General features: G+C 44.4%; 1 protein-coding gene across 2 annotated transcripts in view; it reads left to right on the forward strand.

Annotated features, from left to right (window-relative positions):
- Positions 1–25,511, forward strand: part of DELE1 (DAP3 binding cell death enhancer 1) — a 103,860-nt gene that overhangs the window by 29,025 nt on the left and 49,324 nt on the right. Inside the window, exons 3-6 of one of the 2 annotated variants that reach the window (XM_078653526.1) lie at positions 10,750–10,864; positions 13,815–13,959; positions 14,652–14,816; positions 16,016–16,095. In XM_078653526.1, the coding sequence (XP_078509652.1) occupies positions 10,750–10,864; positions 13,815–13,959; positions 14,652–14,816; positions 16,016–16,095 (505 nt within the window). The remainder of the gene's footprint in view (positions 1–10,749; positions 10,865–13,814; positions 13,960–14,651; positions 14,817–16,015; positions 16,096–25,511) is intronic. The other variant, XM_078653527.1, reaches the window with a different exon arrangement.

Raw genomic sequence — 25,511 nt, forward strand, 5'->3', positions numbered from 1 at the left:
ACCAGTGAACCCATACCACTCCAACATTAAACTCTGGAGGAGGTTCATTGATGACATCCTCATACTCTGGTCTGGGACTGAAGATCTCTACAAGGAGTTTTTCAACTGGCTTAACACACTTAACAACTACCTTACTTTTACCATTAGCGCTTCTACATCCAATATAGCATTCTTGGATCTTACCATCAGGCTGGAGGGAGGTAAGATTGATACCACAATGTATCGTAAACCAACGGATCGCAACAGCTTGCTACTGTTTACAAGTCATCACCCCAGGGCTTTGAGACTGAATCTTCCTTTTGGTCAGTTCCTGCGTGTGAGGCGCAATTGCACGAACTTAATCGATTACAGGACTGAATCTTCCATTCTATCCCGCAATCTGAGAGACAGGGGATACCCCACAAAGGAAATCTACAAAGCAAGGAAACGGGCACAAAATAACCATAGAGGGGCTTTGCTGGAATACAATACCTCTTCCCCTCAAAACAATGATCTCTTGACCTGCGTGACCACCTTTTCACCAGCTTCTAATGAAATCAAAAAGATTATTAAGAAACTGGCAGATCTTGAACACAGGGGAACTGAACTTGGCGACCCCCAGGTTCGCCTTCAAAAGATCAAGGATATTCTGGTCCACACCAGGCCTAAGCAGGCTGGAACCCAGAAACAGACTACACTCTGGCAATTACCTCCAGTACGGGGACATTACCCTTGTGGATCCTGCAGTGCATGCCCTTTTACTAACATATCCCAAACCATCCAATTGACAGATTCCTTCCTGTGGGAACTTCGGGCCACACTAATTGCAATACATCGAATTGCATTTACTTACTCAGATGCCCATGTGATCTACAATACGTAGGCATGACCACCCGCCCTATCAAGATTCGCATTTCGGAACACAGAAGCAACTTTCGTTGCAAAAACACGAATACTAAGATGTGTAGACATTATTCAGAGCAAAACCACACTGCTGATTCACTAAGATGGCTAGTCCTTGAGACCTCTAGTAACAAATCCAAACAGAACCTGTTTCAAAAAGAACAGAGGTGGATACACCGTCTGTCCTCTGATAAACGGGGGCTCAATGAGGACATACCGTGGAGTGCACTGTAATGATAGTCCTGAACACAATACCCCTTATTGAAGGATCCGATACTGTTTAAATCATTTTGAGGCAATACTAACATCAGTTTGTCCACCTTGAATTACACCCCTCTCCAAGATAGCCGCAACAGTCACGGCATTATCCATGTGACATGCGGGGCTGTATTACTGTCCACACTGATCTCACCATCTTCACAAAGATGAAATGACTACTGCTAGCACACTGTGACCGAGCGCCCTGCCTTTACTACATTATTCCCATTAACGTTCCAACATTTCCACAGGATTAATATGTATATCCATTTATCCACCAACATATGGGTTCCTCACTCCTGTCTAAGATGGCCGCCACAGTCACGGTTGATGTCACGTGACATGCGGAACTGGACTACACCCGATAATGGCCACGCCCCCAACACTAGTTAATCTGGCAGCACACCAGGAAACACCACTATCCGGACTCGGTGGATATGGGTAGGCACAACGGGCGCTGACAGAGGCAGATTGAAGTAAGTGCAATCCCCTTAGGTTCCCTAGCGCTAATATCAGGTCCTATATTATATTAGAAACAAACAGGGAAGTGGTCTAAACCACGCCAGGAACTGTTCTTCTGTAACCAAGTCAACTTGGTTTTCCTTAGCCTTAAACCCCTATGGTTCCCCCTTGATGTCAGATCTACCGGGTACTGTTGACACCTACGCACCTTGACCATTAGGTGAGTAACATTTTACCCACGCCACAGGATGAACTTAGGGGGTTCTGAATAAGCTGCTGCTGTTTACATGTATATAGATGCTATGTATATATGTTTTTAATGTGTGATTCTCAAAATGTTCATAAACGCTCATACTAGTCACAAATTACTACTAGTATGTCACCTTATTCACACCAGCACTGTGTGCTCACGGTCACGAAAGGGTCACCTGTTGTCACTATTCTTTGGTAACGATCTCTTTTGTCTTCCCCTAGGCGAGAGGAGTACCATACAGGTAGTACAACTGATGATATAACAAAACTGATACTTTATTAGGTCATGTTTTTTGTGATAGTAGTTAAAGAATAGGTCCTGAAGAATCGCAGCCAATGTGCTTAGGGGAGAAACATGTTGACCACACTGAATGCACTTTAGTCCTGTACCGCGACGTGGAATCCTAAATTTCCTGCGATTACAGGCTATCTCTTGATTTTACTTGTGGCAAGGGACCACCAGAATAAATTGATCTCCGGTACCTTGTGCCACATTTTAACCTCACTCACACTATCCTCCTTCTCCTGGCCCCTCACCCACACTTCACCCATAGGCAGTTGGATAAAAGATCTCCGCCAAAGAGCCCCTCTTTGAGGTGAGCCCGTTGGACATTGCACCGCCTGTCCAACGAGGAGCACTGCCGATGATGAAGCATGACACTCGCAAGGGTGTGTGAGGCCATTATATCCAACAAATTGGACACCCAGGATAGTCCTCCACTGAGCACTATTCCTACCCCCCTCGTGACCGCTCTCTTCCCCTTCTTCCTGTTTCCTTAGGAACAACATAGTCGCTTTCGTTAGTTATTGCCTTTGGGGCTTTGACTGTGGCTGGACCTTCCATTCTCACTTTTCCGTGAATGGTAATCTGAGCCCCTGGATCAGATCTTGATCCTTTACCTCCCCTCCTTTTGGATATATAGTCTGGAGTACCCAACACAGGAGCCGAACACAATGCATTACGTAATTCAGAAAAACTTTTCTGGCATTCATCAGACCAAGGAAGAGGATACGGAGTATCTTTCAGAGTCCATGCTAACAGAGGTTTCGCCAACAGTGAAAAATTGGGGATCCACTGTCTACAATATGACGTAATACCCAAAAAGGCACGAACTTCTCTGTGTTGATGGCACACTCATTTGCGCAATCGCTTGAATTCTTTCTGGGGTCAATTTCCTTCCCTCCTTCGACAAGAGATGACCTAAGTAGGTTACCTCTTGGCGGCAATATTGCAACTTCGAAGGCGACACTTTATGATGAAGGTCAGACAAATATCGCAACAACGAGAGAGTAGCCTCTTTACAAATCTCTTCGTCATCAGCAGTAATCAACAAATCATCGACATACTGAATAAGAGTAGAACCAACTGGTAACACAAACCCGTCAAGCTGAGTTTTCAACGCTTGACTATAAATTGAGGGACTTTCACAATAACCTTGGGGAGCTCTCTTAAATCTGAAGCTTCGTCCTCCTAATGAGAAGCCAAAAATATCCCTACTCTCCTCAGCAATAGGAATACTGAAGAAAGCATTCTTCAAGTCGATGACAGAAAACCAAACTGCCGAAGCAGGAGTCAGAGTCAATAATGCAGTAATATCAGGTACCACGGGAAACTGTGGCACGACAATCTTGTTGACCTCTCGAAGGTCGATCACAAACCGGTACACAGGTGGCTGAGAAGCATCTGTACGCTTAAGAACAGGCAAAACCGGGCTATTACACACGTTACCTCTCGTTTCCTCAACCATACCCTTCTCAACCAGATCATAGAGAATCGCTAAAAGAGCTCTCTCACCATCACTCGAGATCTTGTATTGTGGTATACGAGGCAACTTAAAATTCGACTTTAGCGTAACAACATACGGTGGAATCTGCAAAAGACCAACATCATTTGGACCTGTAGCCCAAAGCGTTTCAGGAAGCGAACGTAATTCCAGTGGCAAACAATCTCTAGACAAATACATTGAAGAAATCACTTTCTTACCAAGAGTAAGTTGTACTCCCGAAGGAGAACAATGCAATGTTGCATACAATCTTTTCAGCAAGTCCAATCCTAACAAATTCTCACCACAACCAGTCGTTAGAATAAGTGGAGCTTCCAATTCACAAGGGCCAATAGAAAGGGACAAAGGACTAGAAACCGGATTACGAACTGGGGCGCCTGAAAATCCTACGGAAACATTGGTCAAGCCAGACAAAGGTGCGCCAGGGACTTTAGAATGCATAATAGAACTCTTTGTCGCACCAGTATCCAAAAGAAAAGGTTCTACTACACCTGATGTAATCACTTCAACATACGGTCCACTCTGATCTACTGGAACTGACACTACTCCCTTACTTTGTCCATGGCTGTCCTAGTTATCATTATAACCAACACTCTCCCCTTCAACATAGTAATCCTCAACATAGTACTGAGGAGACTGACCACTCGGAACACTCTGTCTATCAAAATATTTCGCAGAATTCTGTAGGGAAGAGGAACGCTCATTCTGGGGGATCACACCACGACCTCTTCCTCTAGGCGCTTGCTGAAAACCACCACGACCTCTCTGACCAGGTGCACCATTCGCACGCTGTAACAAAGTCGGACAATTATTCTTGAAATGACCTTCCTCCCTACAGTAAGCACACTGATTCGGGCCAGGAAAGAATCGCTGAACATAAGGCTCAGGCTTCTGTAACAATCTCTGAAATTGTGGAGGTTGCTGAAACTGAGGCTGATTCTGACGAGGCGGATAAGCTTGCTGCAAAAGAACTTTCGTCTTTAAATCCTTTGTTTTCTTCTCTACTTTATCCTTCTCATCTTTATCCCTATTCTCGTAATATTGAGCACTAGCCAATATCTGAGCCGACGAAGAAACGGCCCATGAACTCTGAGTCCTTCAACTTATTAGAAAGTTCGGGAAGCAAATTAAAGACAAATTTATCCACGAACAACCTTTGACCACCTTCCGTACTCATATCCTGACCACTGTGATCGATAAATGTCTCTTCAAACCTAGTGAAGAAGTCAGACACACTCTCATCTTTCTTCTGCTTGCATGCTGCTAACTTATCCCAATTCACTCGTAAAGCAGGCATCATCGTCTTCATCAAAGTAATAATTCTACCAGGTAATTCTGCAACTAAGGGTTCAGGTTTAGCACCTCCCACTTGTCTACCATCTGCAGCAACAATATTAGCCCAAGTATCACCTAACTCTGCTGCATGATTCTCATGACGAATCTTCGCCCACAAAGGTTGCGGAACTACATTACCCATCAACATGTCAACGTCGGCTAAATTCATTATGCACGCATCTACTGTCTGAGACAACTCTTTGTAGTAACCAGCAGGATTCTTACGAGGATCAGGTAAGGTCTGCTTAAGAGCCACGACCTCAGCTCTCTTCCAAGGGACATGTACCCATATTCGCTGAAAATGAGGCAAAACAGGCGGATTAGCAGTTGCGTCTCCTTCTTTCCAAAGTGGAGGAACCTCTCTCATTGGATACTGTCTCACTTTCCTCCTAACAGAGGGATCAGGTTCATACAACGTCTGAGGCGGAAGTCTAGATCTAAAAGCCAATATCGTCTCTACAGCATCTGTAACATCAGTGTCCACTATCATCCCTTTAGCAAAATCTGACTGAACATCAAGCACATCCTGCGGAATCGAACCCAACTCATTATCTTCCCATTCCTGACGCAGGAAAGTACACATCACATCAAAAACATACCTTTGCTTAGGCGGTTCCCACTGAAAGAAAACATCCATAACCGCTGGCAAATTATACCTTTAAAGCATTCAAAATCCATCTACGAGCCAACAAATCCAACACTGTCCGTTCCTTGGAACTAGGAAGCTGAGTACGACTCTGCTTACGTTCCGAAACAGAGGTCATATTCAATGACCCAAACCATGGAGACAGCAGACTAACAACAGTCTCGGTCATTCGTTTTCGAGCAGAAGGAGAAGAAGCAGACATAAGAACAGGAGAACAAGTATTCTGAGGCAAAGAAGGTGTAGGCATAAGAACAGTCGGAGGCGAAGAAACAGAAGTAGAAGGCAAAGGAGCTTGAGGCAAAGTTGGTAGCAAAGATGGCGACCCTAGAGCAGGTTGCACAGGAGAAGGTAAAACCATCTGTGGAGCACCGGGTGGCTGAACAACAGCAGGAGGTTGAACAACAAAGGGTGGAACAACCGGTGGTAATGAAGGCGCAGTAGCACCCTGCACATAAGGAGGTGGCAATCTCAGTAAATGAGAGATCAAAGAATCTTTTTCAAGATCTTCAATCGCTTTCAGAGGAGAAGACGGCAAGGCCGGATAACATTTATCTATGGCCATGCAACGTTGCCTATCTGACACCTCAATTGCTTTATCTTCTTCGTTTTCTTTAAACTGCCTAGCAGCTTGCATTATTGATACATCCTTTTCTCTTTTATCTCTTTTAGCTTGTTTAATTTCTCATTGTCTGGCTTCTTTACGCCAAAGGCGAAAGGAGTCAAACATTGCCGGCCGGGCTTTCTTCCTAAATAATTTAGTTTCTAAATTGTCTAAAATCTCTGTATTAAAGCTACCATGTTGGGGCCATTGTAAGACACCATCTTTTCTAGTGTAGTGGACCCATACTTCATTGAACGTAATGGGGCCCACGCCGTGTTTAGAATAGAGCTCATAAGTCGGAGTTCCAACCGGAGGTATCGGACACGAATCCTCCAATCTGGAATCCCTGTTGCAACCACAACCAAACCAAGTACCAAATTTGCGACGATTAGGCATCTTCGCTCACTAATCGAGCTTCAAACTTCAAGGGATTATCTCTACCGATGCACTCGTAAATATACGAGACCCTCTGCTTTGGAAATTGCAATTTTCAAATCAAAACTAAGGACCAAACAAACTAAGAACCAAAAACTAAGGACTGGGAGCGACCCACTTATACTTAACTGAGGTATCAGTCACGCCACCAGAAGACCCGTCTATCGTCTCGCCGTACAAAGCATCACAAATGGGTCCAAGACAGGGCGACAGTCAGGGCAGCAGTCCTTCGTAGCCGTCAGGAAAGCGGGAAGCCTCGCAGAAAAGACCTTCAGTCCACGTTCGACATGCCGGGGTCGATGAAGTGGTGGCAGTCCTCCAGAATTTCCTCACGAAGCTCCTGACGATCTTCAGGCTTGGACCGGTACCACTGAAGTCGCCCCACGTTGGGCGCCAACTGAAGAACCGGGTTTTAGAACCCAGCGGCGCCAGGGGCACGCCCAAAGTCTTCGGGTTCACCTGTCTTAGAATACAGAAACACGGGACTCTTCGTGGTGGCGTCAAAGATCAAATTTATTGGCTGCAGCCAGTAACAGAAGTCCTAGAAATCATCACGGTATGAGTTCTCAGGAGACTGCTCAATTTTACAAAGCAAGTCATCCCTTTTTATGCCAAAAATCACATTCCAGACAAGCACTTAATATTTGCAAACTGTCCAATCACATGTATCCACACCAAAAGTATCGCATGATGGTAAAACCCACTTTTCAGTTCCCCAGCCCATGATCAATCATTGGTCAAACCCAACATTCTTCTTTAGACAGGTCGAACGAACCCATAATGAAAAAAGGCCACAACCCAATCATAAATAGACCATAAAAGAAGAAACAGAAACAGATAGAAGTAGGATAAGGCATGTTTGTGTGCAGTAAAACTTTATGATGTCCTGTGCTCTGATCCTTAATCTTGATCAGCTAAAGGGCAGGAACTGGTTTAACAAGGTCAGCTTCAGGCAACAGGGTCAGTTCACTCAGGTCAAACAGGAGTCAGCACAAACTCGAGCTAAGGTGTACATGTCCTTAAAAGACTAGTTCAACCACAGTCATCGGCCTATGTGAGGGCCACCACAAAATGGCTGCCATACACAAAATGGAACCCACGGTTCAGAACGAAATCTCCACAAACGTAGTGAATCTGTAAGTCTAGCGTGACGAGATCACTCGTACTTGCCGAACTGACTAGTTACGGTTTGCTATTATCAAATTCGTAACAAAACCATGCTATTTATAAAACTGGTTCAGAATTCACTGAACCACAATGCATACAATGGAAAAACACAGCTCCAGCGCATCCCATCGCTCATCTCAATGTGAACTAAAACACTTGATTACTATAGTGTGATTCCCCTTGACTAATGCCCAAGAAAAACTACAGTCCCCTTCCTTAATTTGTGTTTCTCAGTACTGACGCTCAACAGAGAGCTCTTGTCCAGTTTGGTGTGTGAACAATTAAAATCACTTTTCAAGAACGTAAATGTTTATAGTACAGACCTATCCCAAACCTGCTCCCTCCAGACAAATTCATCCTAACATCTACAGCCATCTCGAACTCCATGTTCAATCCGTGCTATATATTTAAAGAAGACTGATTTATATTTACAGCTAAGTAAATACATTTGACTCACCAACTGCTCGTTCAGAACAACTGACATACACCTACGTGACATACACCTATCTCTGCTAGGGGGCAAATTGTGCTATGCAGGCCACGTTTGCCGAGGCCTACTGAAAGTATTGCAGCAGATAACCAAAAGAAATCAGTCCATCTCCGTATTCAATCCAGTATGTCTGAGAACTTTCTCACCCTAAACCCACAAAAAATGAAACTCTCATATAGTCTTCAAACTAGCCAATATGGGATACATAATCTCTTAAATTTAATGTGTGATGTCTTGCATCTTCCCAAGAATAATAATGTTGCAGCAACCCAGTCCTCTTCCTTTGACTGTCTAAACATATATGCACTTTACTAGCAGGATCGAGAACCTGGGAACTGAGGACAACACCCTTGCTTGGGTGATCTATTTCATGTTTGATAGCTTACAAACCATGTACCTGGCTTCTTAATACGCAGACACTCCAGATCACATGTGGAGTCTCGTAAAGCCTGGCATAGTCCCCTCTTTTCAATACATAAATCACCAGTAATTTCATTGATTCACCTGCTGGGGCCTTACCTTCTTTAACTGCGCAGATTACTCCTCAAATACATTTCACTTGAAACAGACTGCCACTGACGCTCCAGATCTACTTCCATACATACAAGTAAAAGTCCTCTAAGTACTTATCAGATTGAAATACTCATATGTTGCAATCTGCCTGAAATATTTATCTCAGTAACCTGGCCAGTCAGATTGTGCACCCGATCCAAGCCAAAATAACACCAATAAAAAAAACTAGGTGTAATAATGGACTCCAGGTGCTGACAAGTTAACACTCACCCAGCAGAGGAAAGACTTTCCTCAGAGGCACTCTAACACTGCCCTATGAGCCATCATACCTAACCCGCACCGAAGTGTTTTCATTCTCTCCTCACCCCACTGGCCAAGTGGACTGAAACCTTTTCAGCCAAGCTTACAAGAACACAACTTACTCCTAAACCACCTGATTCAATGCATTCAGGCTTGTACTACCCACCCCAAACCGACATCAAATCAGGTAACTGACAACTGATGGGTGATAATTATATCCACACCCTGAACTCCTAGTAACTATTTGGCATAACAAAAAAATGAACGCCCTCCATCCTTAGGGCCCCGTTTCTCAGAGATGCAAGTTGCCATCTGCATGACCCGAACATAAGTAATTCACATTCAAGCACATTAGCCAGGCACAACCAGACATCCAATGACTGCGCACAATCCAGGGCATAAATCCACTGCCCATCGAGGACGAGTGACCGCTGCCAATGCCCGGTACACTGCAAACCTCCAGCCAAAAATGCCCACTGACGCCATTTCTTACCCAACCCTAAACATCGGTCAGGATGAAACTGAGACTAGGAGGCACTGAAATCTCCTGTTTAATACACAACCTAGATAGTACATACTGAGGTTGGACATCTGAACTCCTGGAAAACATACTCCATGTCAGCAACTTGGTGGTTGGCGGTGTTCTTGTGGGTCAAGGTCCCTGAAGCATGGGGACATGGAGACACCAGGGATCTAAGACAGAAGTAGACACTGGAACAGGGAGAAGAAGAGCGCCTGGACATGGGCAGGCATCCCAGTACTCCAAGAATACATCAACACAGAGGGGCGACGTGGAAAGGAGGACAGGAAGGAACAACATGGGTCAATTGGAATATGGCAGCAAGTATTTGGTGATAGGAAAGCACAGACCTGGACGCGACTGAACAAACAGGGAAACAGATACGTGGATAGTGTGACACAGCAAGGGGGTAGGACAAATCAGACATAGAAATCTGTAGAAACAGGCAGGGAGATGGAACCGGCTTGAAATAGGAGATATAGACATGAGATGGGGACAGATATGGAGGTGAAGAGAAATGGGATGAAGGGAGACATGGTGGGTCAGGAGGCACTGGGGACAGAGAAAGAAGGTAAAGAACAAAGACGCAGCCACAGTCGGGGACATAACATGCATCAGAAAAACTGCCCATTGAGACCTGGATCACAGGGACAGGTAGATGCAGACATGTGTTTCGGATAGGATAGACAAATGAGACGGGGGCATTGAAACTGGGAAACTGAAGACGTGCACTCTTTGTAGCCAGGCAAAACGTGAGCAGGGCATGAGACAGAGAGACCTATAGTCCAGAAAAAAGGAAACTTTGACAGTGAGTCATATCCAAGGACTATTGAGACGAAAGTCCACTGCCCAGCTCGAAAATGCTGCGCTCTGCTTCTCTTTTTCTCCATAAACGTGGTTTTCATCCATTGTACCCAAAAGCCATGCTACATCTTTTTACTGTCCAGGTCTTTGCGTTGGTGGGTTGAAGGACACCCAAAGTGTACTCCCTTTTGTGAACAGGAGGCAGCCTTCACTTGTAGAGTTATATAACCTCATTGAACTATGAACATATATGCCCTCATTGAATGCATTTTCGAATCCTCTATTTTTATTTTACTTTAGCTTCCACTCTAACTCTGAAAATGGACAGAATGGAGGTGGCCGAGGACGAGAGAAGACATTTCGACCTTTCTGCAGGCAGCTACCGCAGTACTGTGCTCTGGACGCTATTGGCTGGGTAAGGGGTGATATCATTTACAGTACACTATTTTTAGGTGGTTTTGAATTTTCCATTAAAATGCCTTCTGTGCCATTGATAGCGCCCTTCCGTTCCGCACTGTTGAGTCAGGCTGCTTCTTGTACTTAAAGCAAAAAAAATACCAGGCTTGGAAGAAGCACAATTCCAGACACCTGAATAATATTAAGGTTTCTCACCTTTGTTTGAATTCTGGCCTGACAGAAAATATTACCTCTTTCGACTTTTCTTCAGAATTTCTGAATCTAGAATTGTACAAAGAAACGAAAAGTAAATATTGCTTGAACCCCAAAATCATAACTCGCTTAAATAAAATAGTCAAAGTGTGCAGAGATATAGTCAAAAAGCATGCCCTGCTTTAATTAGAATACTTGAATTCATTAATGGCACCCTGTCAAGGAAATCCTTCTAAATATGTAAACCTAACAACTTGCCTCTAAACACAGCTGACTGGTGGTATTTACTCATATGAGCATGTAAGTTCATTGCAAAAGGGAAAATAGTGTAAGGTGAACAGCAGATACTGTGAGTTTCATCTTCTGGTATACGTCTTTTATCTAGGTCAGTGGGTGGACCTGCTCCTGTTGAGGAACATTTGATGCATTATCTGTTCTGTGAGTGTCTGTTCTATTTGTTTCAGTCAGTATGGCCTGTCTTATAGAACAGAGTAGCTAAGCAGAAAACCCATGACTGCATGTGGAGTGTATGTCTGATGTGTGTAACCTTGTGCTAAGAGTAATAGGAATAAAAGTGTATTGTGAAGATACCCAACTGTATATGAACTCCGTAACCTGTATGCATTTTTTGTAATGCTGCAAATAGTTGTTAGAAATAAAAATGTACCAAAGGAATGAAAGCACATCAAGTGTAATTGCCGTTGAATCAGTTCACCCTCTGTCTTTCGCTTGCAATTAATTTTCACTTTATGATGTAACTCAAATGTCCAATGCTGTTGGTTAGACAGATTAATACTGGTTGTCTTTTATAGGTTGCATTTTTAGAATCATACACATGGCACTAGGTAGAGATGATTTGGTCCTCCACCAACACAAGGTAGAAAAAGATCTAACGACACACCCTGATCTCCATTCTACATGTGAATTTGGGGCAGTGTGGGGTTTCTTTATCCTCACTCTTAACGCCTGCCACCACCTGTTCTGCAAAAAGTGTGACATTTGGGATGTTTAAGCAGAACCTCTGTATGGAACTGGCATTCACAATCCAAAATCCTATACTCCAAGATCTGTTTAAAAATAGGCTGTCTAAAAAGTTCATAAACGTTTCTTAAATAAGTGCTTCAAAGAACAATTCATTAGAACCATAATATTATGTTGTGGAAGACGTCCTAATCCTACGCTCATTGCTGGAAATATGGACTATTGGGAAACCAGTATTTAAAACTTTGCACTCTTCTATGCCCAGCGTGTGCCATGGAACATATCTCTGTTCATTGCCCTTAAATTGCGAGAAGTTATTCTGGCACCCAAGATGTGGAATTCTCTTCCACGTGAATCTAGATTTCTGGAAACAGAATCAACTTTCCGAAATAGGATTAAAACCTGGCTGTTCCATCAGTACCACTAATTCCCTTCTAACTTCTGGATTGTATTGGCCTCCTAGTGCTGTGCCAGGAAGCCGTTGAGCAGGTACGCGCTCTATACATCTCCTTAACTTAAACTTAAGAAAAAGAGACTGCTGCACTGATGTAAGTCATCCATAGATCTGTATTTCTGCAAGAATGTAACTTATGTATCATTATTTCATTGCATCCTGACTAGACGGGTTTCGGCACACGATGTGCTTCCAAGAGACGGCTGGTTCCACCCATCAAAAACACGTGTGATGCATTTAATTGCATAGTTGTCTTCCCCTAGTAGAGTTCTGGGCCTTGTAGTTCCACAATTTTACAGATTTTCAGAGCAGACCCGCATGCGATTCTCCATGTCACTTTTAGTGGCAATATGGTACGGAACCACTCACTACCCAATTAGTTGTACTTTCCTGAAGATTAGCAGTGCTCACCTTTTACAAGGGTTTATCGCTCTTGGGACACAGCCCTCGGGTTGCACTTAACCATAACAGAACTTCAAGAAAGAGACTGCTGCACTCTTGAAAGTTGGTTGCAAAGTCTTCTGTTTATCCTGCCGGGAAGCAGATGGGAACAAACGGTAATAAAGGGCTTTGTAAGTACTCTTTAAATGTATTTGCCTGTAGAGAGGATTATACCTTATAGTGATCTTTAATGAACGGAACCAGCTTATTTTTTATTCAGGATGCATAATTGGAGTCAAAATTGTGTTTGCATTGGCGCAGTAATGCAAAGGCACATTTGTACCTTGCTTACACTATCTTGGTAGTGTCTGCATTGCAGTTACCGTGTTGAAATTTACTATGCATTGAGCAACGCTGTAATCTATGTATAGTTTACCAAAGTTCCCTGTAACCTGATGGTGATGTTCACTTGTGCAAACCAAGCATGGGCGAGCTGCAGTAAACTCTGGAATTATTGGGAACCTCTTTGCCTTACATGGAACAGCCGCCCTGTTGTGCCTGTTTTTATATGAAGATGAAAGCAGGGATTTAATTTTCTGATGTTACTTGCAGCCGGTAGCACGCAGTTTAGGATTTCCCCAAAATACATTTTTATTTCCAAACACATTTTTACGTCAGCTGAATTGATTGCTAAGTTCAAGCTGCTTGACTGTATGCTTTTCAAAGAAACGCTTGTTGTGTGGGAAATGTGCCCTTTGCATTCAGGGTCAAATTCATACTGTAGGAATTCCAGATGGAGCTGAGCATGTATGACCAGGCCAAAACTAAGCTGGAATGTGCTTTCTAACTGTTAGAGATGCCTGAGTTTCAGCAGGCAGGTTTGTGACAGGGATGTTAGCTCGATGGATTGTCTCAATCTTGCTGTGTCTGTTTCTGACAGGGTGCAGTGGCAGCGGCTTTCCTTCACCTCTCCAAACAGATCACATCGCCAGACTCTACGCCAAACCCAGCTACAAAAGAGAGAAGTTTCTGGCCGGCGTGTTTGGATGGCTTGGTAGCATCTGTGCTTCGCTACCAGGGGCACTGTAAGTACCAGATCTATTCTGAGGATGCTTGAGATGAATGTGTGTGCGAGAGAATTTGCCGTGCCACAGATGGTGGTGTTTCCCTGGTCCGGAAGCAACGACGTGAAGTAATTTTATTTCCCGCGACTAGTGATTCTTTGGGAAAGGCTAATTAGCCAAGTGGCTGCGATAAGAGCCATAATATTTGACCCATTTCCTCACCCATGAGGGGTGCAGAGGAGAGGTAGAAACTTTCTGCCCACAGTGGCAATGCATGCCGTGTTTTTAAGCATTTATACCTCTTCTCGCCGTTCTTCAGTCAGAAATGATAAACCTTGTATCATGAGAACATGAATGCAGTGCACCCCATGTCAAACGTCTCTAGGCACTTAAAGCCTCCTTCACTAACATTCCTACTATCTTCACCCCATGCTTTCAGTAGTTGGACACTTTTTCGTCCCGGAAAATCGTGCACCAGTAAACTGGTGTTGTCTGACAGTGTTCCAGATACCTTTTTTTCTAGTATCCTGAATGTTTTGTAATGGACTGCAAATAGCTTTACATGGCTGCAAGGCAATTAAACCTGCTTACAAACCCCGTGGAGTGCTGCTCAGAGCCTTACAGTTCTTTCCTCTTTTAAAACTTTAATGAGTGCTCCAAAAGCTGTTAACATAAGAGCTGCATCCGGCTCACCTACATTTCTGGTCTTTCAGCACCCAAGTGGTACATTTTGCCGAATGAAACTAGAAGGATCCATCTCGGGGAGCATCAGTCTGAGACTCCAGACAGGTCTTATGACGTGTCATCGGGACCTCCATCTCCTGGGAGATCAGCAAATACCGAGAGCCAAGACTCTGATCCTTATCCTTCAGAAGAAGGTAACCGCCTTTGGACTGCCCTGTGTGCATTGTGTAGCGTGTCAAACAGTGGGATAATGGCGTGCCCTGTGTTGTGTTATGCAGCAAAGTGTTCATTCGGTCGGGGATAGAGCTGGGTTTGAAGTGCACATTTTGAAGTCTAGTTGAAAATCCCTTCCATGATGACAGTTCCATTTTGATTTTGAGCTACCCAAGTGTAAGAACTTGCAGGAGTCAGAGACTGGTGTCTGTCTCTCATAGTTAATCCATGCTTGAAGTAGTACATAGGGGTTCACTTTTGAAGTGCTTTCTGGAAGGGGAAGGTAAACCAAAGGGTCAGTAAATGTAATTGAGACATATGTCTTTAGGGAGACCCGGGATGTTTTTTACCTTCAGGGGTGAAACTGCATCACCATTGGAATGAGTAAATTGAAGATGGGTCACACTGCCCATCTTCTTTATCTGTGAGAGACAGGTTATGATAGTTCTCTGAAGCCCTCAATGGATTATTATTGCAATCTCTGTAGACTAACTCCTCATTGGGATGTCGATTACAAAGAAGGAATCCGTAAGGGCTTTCCTGACGCGTAGGTCCGTGAGAAAGCCTAAACTCTGGAGATTGTATAGGGGACATAATAAAACTAATGTACAAGTTAATGTGTGGTGTATGGGGGGCATAAAATGAATGCGCCCGTGTAATGTGATGTTAAATGAAAATTCATTACACAATAACAACTTTGCAGTGGATTAGTATAAAAAAGCCATTTTTCACTTCGAAACTGAAGGGGGACGCAGTGTAGAGGCAAAATAGCCCTACAAGAGCAAAAAATAAAGGGGCTGAATATGCAAAAGCATAAGAACAAAAAAAAGGGGGGCACAACTGGGAGGAGTAAGAATGGAAAAGGTGTCCAGTGGTAACCTCCCCCTCAGGAAAGAAGATAAAAAACAAATGATACACACAAAATAATGAATTGTTAAACCAGTAACGCTTACAATGAAAACATCTAAAAGCAATCATCTTAGCAGACTATTTTAAGTGTACAGAACAGGTATTCAGTGCACCTTGTGTTTAAATGAAAATTAAGCTGACCACCATTTGGGGGTTTAGGACATGAAGGAGGGACGGCAATGTGCAAGCACTAAATAAGCTGCAGTTTTTATGTTTTTCCTATATTTTTTTATAAGTGATCAGACATCTGGGCTATTTTGTTCTTTTTCAGAAGGATTGGACTTTACCAGTCGCAGCACATCCAACAGTTGGTCCGAATCAGAAGACACTGGGAGTAGGCAGCCCTGTGAGGTGTGTTTTGGTAAAGCAAAACTGTGAGGTGTGTGGCTAATGCGCGCGTGTGTGTGTGTGTGGGTGTGTGGGTGTGTGGGTGTGTGTGTGTGTGTGTGTGTGTGTGTGTGTGTGTGTGTGTGTGTATATATATATATATATATATATAACAGATGTGCCTGTTTCACCAATCCAAGGTGAAAGAACAATCAGGTAAGGACCTCTTAGCGTGACATATATATATATATATATATATATATATATATATATATATATATATATATATATATATATATATATATATATATATATATATATATATATATATATATATATATATATATATATATATATATATATATATATATATATATATATATATATATATATATATATATATATATATATATATATATATATATATATATATATATATATATATATATATATATATATATATATATATATATATATATATATATATATATATATATATCTCCAACCTACTGGCGGTCGCCAGTAGGTAGTTATAGTTAGGACCTATCCATAGGAAATCCGCAATATTCTATTTGGAATAACTTTGGCGTCCGTTGACGAATCTTCCAGAAATTTTCAAAACTCTTGACCCGGTCCGCTCCTATCCTGAAAGTCTCGGGGTGGTTCGTGAAGCTGGGGCAGAGAAAAAAGGGGGGGGTCCCAAAACGTGTTTTCCCCATGCAATTTTCCATAGGGACCTTTAGTCGCAGCTACGGCCCGAACTGCTGAACGGAATTGCACCAAATTTGGCAGAAAGGTAGACCTTGGTTCAGAGTCGTGCCGTTTGCTTAAATGTTGTAAATCCGTTCAGTAGTTCCTGAGAAAATCAAAATCACATATATATCTATGGCCGCGCTTGATCCGCATACCCTGAGCGCACCCTCCCGATCACGAGCTGCATGTTAATTGGCTGTCAACTGTCTGTCAACACTCCAAACCAGGAAGTGTTGGCAGCCATTCGGTGCCTCGGTAGAAGCGAGGCTGAAGAAATCAATGGAACTAGTGTGTGAAACTTATAAAGGGGGCAGGGTAGAAATACCCGGACTCTCTAGACCTTTTTAGGGGGTCCCACAAGGACCCCCAGGGGCGTAAATGTGTTCAAATATATATATTTTTTTAAACTGCAAAATACGCGCAGGGTGTGCGGATCCTGCCGTAAAAAAATAAATAAAACAGAGTGCGGGCTTTAATAATTAGCTCCCGGGGGGGCCAAATCCGCCACCCCCGGGGCTGCAACATAAATGTCTGGGGGGGGGGGGGCTCAAAGGTCCCCTCGGCCCCAGGGACCGCTACCCCCTGGGGCTTTCTCAAAAATGGTTGAGAGGTGCTCAAAGACCCCCCCTCCCCAGCGACCACCACCCCGGGGCTTTTTATCTTCTGGGAGGGGGGCTGCGTGGCCCCCCTCCTGGAGCCCTTGAGGGCTCTGGGGACCGCCACCCCCCAGGGCCGGCTGCTGCAGTGTCCCGGGGTGTTTGCTATGGCAGGGCGAGAGCCGAGGCTCCCGTCCTGTCATAGCAAACTTGGTTTAGATTTTGAAAGAGAGAGCAGGTTTCCCTGCTCTCTCTTTCAAAATGCAAACCATTTTGCTTTTCCACAAGGGGAGCTGCATGTTAGCAGCTCCCCATGTGGAAAAGCAATGCTGGCTCCCGAAGGATGCGGGGAACCGGCTGGGACCGTGGGGGCATTGGGGCTCCCCCCACAGTCCCCAACATTATCCCGGGGAGAATAGAAATTAGTGATAGGTGCTATTTTTTTTTTAGTACGGTTAAACTAGGAGTCGGGCATCCAGCGCGGCGCTCAGCTCGGGCCCCCGGTGTGCACCCGTTGGCTGCACGATATCTCAGTTTGGGGGAAAAGTGACGTCCGTTCTCCAAAAGGTGTCCTTCATAAGCATAAGCATTTCCAGACCTACCTCAGTCAAAGTGCCTAGATCATTACCACCACAGTGCACAATTATGAGGTCAGGGTGTTGGAGATGTAAAAAGGATTTAAACAATGGCGTCAATTGGTGCCACTTTAACCCTCTCTGTCCAATCCATTTAATGTCTACATTTGGCAAAGCTAGGTCTTTGTCAATGTCTCTATGTATCTAAACGTAGTATAGGTTTATTAAAAGTAAAAGTATATCATTTTTATGATCACATCAGATAATGTCTTGCCCTAATATTTATATTAAATATATATATGTTTTTACACATAACATTTTTTTGCAGGAGTCGCGCACCCGCCATGTACATGACGTCACGCGCGAGTGTCGCGTAACATAATAAGTACATGTCGCGTATGTGCCAGGAGTCGCGTACCAGTCGCATAGCGATCGCGCAGGAAAATGTGTACCCGTCGCACACCCTACGCGGATCCTACACAACAAACCTAACATGGCAGCTAGGTTCCACGCAGTGATCGAGAAAGGTACGCTTTGGGTGCGCGACTCCCAAAAAAAGTTTGAAGAAAAAAACAATAAAGAAAATAATAGAAATATATTAAAAAATATATAAAATAAAAAAATTAGAATTCAAATATTTAAAAAATGCTTTTTACATTTTTTATTAAAAATATGTAATGTAATTAAAAAATAAGATATCTAAAAATAGATTAAAAAAGTAGTAAAACAATATGAAAAAAAATAAATATAACTATTAGTAATTTAAAAATTATCATTGAAAAAACCTTAGAAATTCACTGAAAAAAGCCATAGGTGTCAGGCCCGTTATAGTTAGGAATTAGCATTTAAAAATCCTTAGCAATTCACTGAAAAAAACATAGGTTTAGGGGTTTTAGGGTGTTTTATATGAGATTAGGTAAGTACTTTTGAACTTAGAGATTTTCAGAAAAGCAGAAAATACAGCTGTCTGATTTGAGGCATGAGCCTCCAACACAGTAGTGTTATACTATGGGATAAACATACACTGCATAGGGGTAGTTGCAATCGAGAAACCAAGTTGTTCTTCTGGACTCACTGTAAGCAGGAACTAAGGTCTTTAGAACCACCACGAATTTTGGTTTACCTGCCCTGGTGTGTCCGGGTGCTGATCGCAAGGGTAGCCTTGAATGCTACTTCTGAAGTCTATGGAGAAAACCTGTAACAGGGTAATGCTGCTAGTGGGGACTTGGGGACGAGTCCATCGTAACCCAAAGGGGGCGGAGGGGAGGGCTCGGTTCTTGAGGTTCTCTGGGGCAAGGGTGCGCCGTCAGTAGGCTCTGATTCGGGCTGTGGGGCTCGGGTACAGAAGTGTTTTGTCCGGCAGATCGTTTGCGTTGGAGGCTCTCACTTGTTAGGTCGATCTGGAGATGGGGACAGAACAGCACAGCAACTCCACTCTTGGTGATGCCGACGTTCCTCGTCGGTAGGTCGGTCTTGGTGTCCGGGCTGGATTTTGAACAAGCCTTGGCTGCTGCAAGGTGTCCGGTATACTGGGTATTGGTGCAGGGCAGCTCCTGGGGGTCCTCGTGTTGCCAAACTGAGTGGGGAGACAGATCTGGCCTCAAGGAGCATGGTGACCACCTGGGCTGCTGCTAAGTCAGCAGATCAATTAATCAGACATTGCGGTTGGTGCCCGCAGGCTGTAGGGAAGTGGCTCCTCCACCTCAAGGGAGGTGCTGACTGGTTGACGAACTGCTGTCAGCCCTCAGAGGCTTTTAGAGGGTCCACAGCTGCAGGACAAGTTGGGTCTTTGCAATTGTCGAGGCAGAAGCAGGCAGGCCTGGTTTGGCACCAAGTCCATAGCTAATCGACAGTTCTTGCGTTGTTCGGCTGTTCTTTGGCCTTCTTCTTTATTCAGGTGAATCTGAGTTTCTGGTGTCAGGGGGGCATCTAAATACTGAATTTAGGGCTATTACGGGGAATAGCCAATGGGCTACTAACCCTTAGGGTCACTACACCCCCCATATGGCTGCTTCCTGTGGGGAGTGGGCGTAACCCTGTTCCCGAGTTCCTAATTCCATAAAAAACAAAGTGGCGGAACCCTTCTTTCGTGAAAACACGCCTGCTCTGATGCCAAACAGGCTTCAGGGAACGGGTGGCAACTCCCAGGTCAGGAGGAAGCCAGGGTCACATATCAAAGGCAGTAGGGGCTTTGAAGCCCCTGACTTTGATATGCTAAATCACTAACCATCCTCCTGGGGGCGGTATGGACAACTTCCTCCGGCACAGGAATTGTTTCTGTCCTCTGAGAGCGTGGGCTCTCACCTACAGGGGTCAGAAACATGTCTGTGGTGGCAGGCTGGACAAGACCAGTCGGCCAGCACATTAGATAGTGGTAGGTTTTTCAGGGGGCACCTCTAAGGTGTCCTCTGGCTTCATGTCATAATAAATATTGTACTGGCAACAGTACAGATTTATTAAGACCAGGTGTTTGTTACCAAACACCATAGGTTTCAGTGAGGCCATCATTTAGCTAAGGAACTCGTAATGACCAGTGCATATACTTAAGATGGCTTCCCTGTTCACTTGTACTATCTACTACTTGGACTATACAGCACACGGGCATATCTGCTCATGCATATATACCCTCACATGTAATATAATGCACCTTTCCTTAGGGATAAACGGCCTGCTGTAGGGATGACTTACATATATTCTAAGCAGCGACTTTGTCATGGCACACAGTGCGAGTGGCATGTCGTGTTTACATTCATTTTTTGCACCATGACACACAGTCTGCAATGGCAGGCTGCATGTAATTTTAAGGGGATCCCTTGGGTGGTATAATACAAGCTGCAGCACTTAGAGACCCTCTTTGGTACACATACCCTGTCCCAGGGGTACCCCTTACTAGGGTGTGCCAATTGTGTAATTCTTTTATCTTGTTTTAGAGAAAGGGCACTGGGACCTGGTTAGCAGGGACTCAGTGCACATCAGTTCTAAAAACATCAGTATCAATGGCAACATTTGGGGGTGAACATGACAAAAAGGGGCACTTTCCTACATGTATCATAAGTAAAATCAGTCCTCTAGTACATTTGTCAATGTTTCGACCCTATAAAACTTATGTGGTGTACTTTATTGCTGATGTGCTCCGGTTCCCAGGGGGCTGCCCTTTTCATTGAGCACATCCCTGAAAGTGAAACAGTGATGTGCATGTTCATTGTATGTAATACTGATGGTAATACATAGACCGTCTTTCCATTGTCTATGGTGCAGCACCCATTTTATTGGAGCGGCCAGTGCAGTGCTGTCAATAAATGCAAAAGGGATGACCTATGGGCTGCTCATTTTGGTAATGTACCTATTTACATTTTTAAGAGCTGCTCATGCTTTGATGTTTCCAGTCCAAGGTTGTTGCAAAGTGCATGTCATCCACATGAGACCAAGGTGTTTATCTATGGGCAACATGTGATCTGGTGCATGCAGGCATGTGGGCAATTCTACAATGGGAGAGGTGTATGTGTCTGCGTGAAAGCACAGCACTGAGGTGCATATGCGTAGCCCACATATGCAAAGTGTGACTACAGTGCACAACTTTGAGGTCAAAATGGGAAACAAGCATAACTGTGAGACACGTGGGAATTACTAGCCAAATGGGTGTGTCTGCAATGTGAAACGGAGGGGCATTTGGGCATCTTGAAACTATGGTGTTTTGGGTAATGCCTGTCATTAAATCTTGGATTCCTATTTTCTTTGATTCTTTTTTTTTTTACACAAGACATTATAGAAATGGAAATCTGCCTGCAGATTATCATGTGATTCACCGCCACTGTGTCTGATCTTTTCCTATGGGAAAGTGTACAGAAAAGTTTATTATGCTTTTAAAATTCTAACAAATATTTTTATGTAAGATACATGTAAATTAATTTTAAATATTTATCTTCAACCTAGAATTAATCAAATAAAATGTTAAAGCAAATTAACACATCAAATTATATGTACTAAATACTTCATTTAAATGTCAATGTATTTTTTAAAAATAATTTTTGAACACTCATGTAAACAAATCCACATCACTAACATTTGTATTCCATTTAATATGTAGTACATACATTCTTTTAGCATGTGTCTAATTGAACTTATTTGTAATTTTTCTTTATATTAAAAATGTAATTTATTTTTTTGTTTATTACTAACTTTTAAAATACTTCTATAATATTTAAATACAATGTTGTAACATAAAAATATATATAAAGTTCATATTTTAAAAGTCCATATAGTTATTTTAACATTATTTTCTATGGAGCGTCCTTTCTTTTCCCTGTCAACATTTTTTCCTTTGGAAGTGGTTTACAGTACCTGTGAGTAGCCGTATGTGGTGCTTGACTGACTCCAAGGCGAATTGGAATACTGTCACACCTGTTTGAGACGTTTAGGGGTTGTTAACTTTAGAAGTGTAAGTTTGAATAGCAGTGCTCTTACTCTTTTGTGGGTATGTATTTGTATTAACATGTCATTCCCTAAACCCCCTGTGAGAAGTTGGCCTGATGTGCAGTGCTCACTATTCTAGTGATCACTATATATCAGTCCAAATAACCCTTATTGATGATTGGTTGTAAGTCAACCTTATAGACCAGCTATCCTAGTAGCATGGATACGAGCAGTCTAAGGCTAAGACTCTAGAGGGCGTGTTAAGCCAGCTGTTTTACCATCACATTACCCCTTGAACACCCAGTGAAAGGACACCACACACGTGTTATGAAAATAAACAATGTATTTATTAGAATCACAACAACCCTGTACTCTTTATGAGGACAGGGTGCTAAGCACACAACAAAACTCTTACGAAAATACTTTTAAGTTAGCACGTTACACAAATGCCCGAGGGGCACGAAAAACCATATACGCTAAAAGTGGAATGCGAATTACTAGCAGGTAAGTAACAGTTCTAATAGGCTTTGGGATCGCTAGGACTGGACTAGGGAATCGTTAGATTACTACTAGGAGGCCCAGGGGACTCGGGTGCAGAGTGTGCACTCTCACGCGGGATGCGGGACAAAGTCTATGGAAGCTAGAATTCACAAAGTTAGTGTTCACGGGCGAACCCGACCTGGTAGGGAGAAAATGACAGTGGATCCTGACCCTTGGATAGTGAGGCTATGCTGGGACACCGGAGTGCCGAAGTTACCTAGCCCAGGGGCTGCAGCTGCATAGGTCTGAAAAGACGTCGGGGATCTCGTTGCCGGACCAGGAGCCTGGAAGGAAGAAGTTGCTGGCAGGCGACCAGTGAAGGAAAGTTCGATGGATCCAAGCCTGGATCAAGGAAGAAGAAAACCTGAAAGCAGAGGGGACCAAGTTCTTGAATCACTAGCCAGTGATTAAGTGGGCACCAGGATGGCACCGGGCGAAGTCACCGCAGTCAGGTGAGTGGGCGCTGCTGGGCTCTGCAGTCTCTCGGACCAGGAGGCGTTGTCGGCGACCAGGATGGAGGTGCGAGCTGTCCCACGAAGGATGAAGTCGTTGGCGTCGAAGTTACCCAGGATTGGGCAACAAGCCTTGGCTAATTCAAGCCCACGCGGTGGACTCAAAATGGCGTCTTGAGTGGACCAGGAGGGTCCAGGGTGCTCCTCTTCTGGGAGGGAGCAAGGGCCAGTCTGGAGCAACCAGACCAGCAGCAGAAATGTCGTCGGGCGTCGTCAGGAAGGCCACAAGCCAACGGGCTAGTAGCCAAACAACGCGGTGAGCAGCGGAAAGCAGAAGGGCCCCACGCAGATCGTGGAGATGCTGGGGGGCTGCACTTCGGAGCTGGAGCTGCTCAGAGTCGGGGCTTCTCGGACCCCAAAGCACTCACCAGTAGATTACTCGGCGGGCTTGCTGGAAAGAAGTCGTGCAGTCTTGCAGATGGCCGGTCCCTTGAGGTCTCGTCGCACCCACGGTTCTCAGCTGGGCTGTAGAGGTGGGTAGAGGTCAGAGGTGCCAGGGAAGCCGGTTCTCGTCGAGCTGGGCAGTCGGATTCCGGAGGAAGGACTTACAGCAGACCGCAGTGTTCTTAGATGGTGCCTGCGGATGCAGGGTGACTACTCCTTAGTCACAAGGGAGAAATCTTAGGAAGAAGTCTTGAGTTCCTTTCGCAGAAAGTAGTTTCAGGATTCAAAGATGATCTGATTTGGAAGGGGGCCAGTCTCTACCTTTATCCTGTAAAAAGGGGCTGGCACGCGACTAAGTCCTGCCCTATGGGTGGGACTAGGAGGGGGGTGGTTACACCCACTTCCTTGGCGGGCTTTTCCCCAGCACAGGGTCTGGAGTGACCCTGGAACTGGTTCCAGCCAGCCTATGCACAGTGAGCACCGGGGTGCCACGTGCAGTCACCTTCCTCTAAAGCCCTGCCTACCTACAATACACAAAACCCTGTCTGGGACGGTGCTGGCACCGCCCCTGGCAGGAAACCCTTTGTCCTTATCTCCTGCTCTGGGAGGACTCCCAGCAGCAGGAGGGCAGACTTGTGTCTCGGTGGCAGCATCCATTTTGTGGATGCTAAGGCTCTGTCTGACTTTTAACCGGGTTATAGGTTACAGGCATGTCGTGTCCCTCTAGAAGGGTGGAATGCTAACCCCGTCGCCAGAATTGGCGAGGGGTTAGTATTCCAATTCGTATGACACCTTACTCGACATGTTTTGATAAAGCGATACCAGAGTTGGCACATAACCGCGAGGATTATAATGCACTTAAGAGTATATGGTATGCGATATCATGGAAACGGCTAAGGGATGGATCCCGAAAGCCGCAGACAGGCTCAGCTCATGCCAGAGCACCATCTCACACGATTCCAAGCACTCTGCCTTCAGGATTGGTAAGGCCTGCCATAGGAGTGACTGATAGGAGATCTGTGTGTCCATTTTAGGGTTAGATATAGGTATACTATATCTACAGCAAAGGGTGATTACACCACCTTGCCCCAGCTGTCAAGCAGCCAGTTGTGTCAGATTTGGATGGCCAGCCAGGGGTGGCATAATACATGCTGCAGCCCCTGGTAGGCCCTGGGCACACCTATGCCCTGGGTACCTAAGGTACACTGTACAGGGACTGATAAGGTGGCTCAGTATCCAATTTAGATATGTACCTAAGGTACATGGAATCCATTTTACAGAGAGAGCAGTAGGCCTGGGGTCCTGAATAGCAGGGCCCCAGGTCAACTAAGTCAGAAAACCAGCAAAACACCAGGCAAAAAGTTGGGGGCAACCATAGTCAGGGATCAACCTTCCTACATAACCCCCCCCCAAACGAAAGGAGATAAGGCTATCCTTGTCCAGGTAAGCCTATATTGCCTAAGTGGCCATTTAAGGAAGTACCAGCACTGGCATGGTTACCCCCTATGTCATGGTCCACTAAGCAATCCCTCACCCTAAGGGTGTCTGAGGGTCTCCACCATAGGGAATCTCTACCTGTGGTGTGTTTTCTCAAAGAAAAAGGCTGGGGCTGAAATGGAGTACTGAAGTGAGGCTCCACTAATTTTGGGCTCAGCTTCCTCCAATCA

The sequence above is a fragment of the Lissotriton helveticus genome, chromosome 7, assembly GCF_964261635.1.
Source record: "Lissotriton helveticus chromosome 7, aLisHel1.1, whole genome shotgun sequence".
NCBI classification, from domain to species: domain Eukaryota; kingdom Metazoa; phylum Chordata; class Amphibia; order Caudata; family Salamandridae; genus Lissotriton; species Lissotriton helveticus.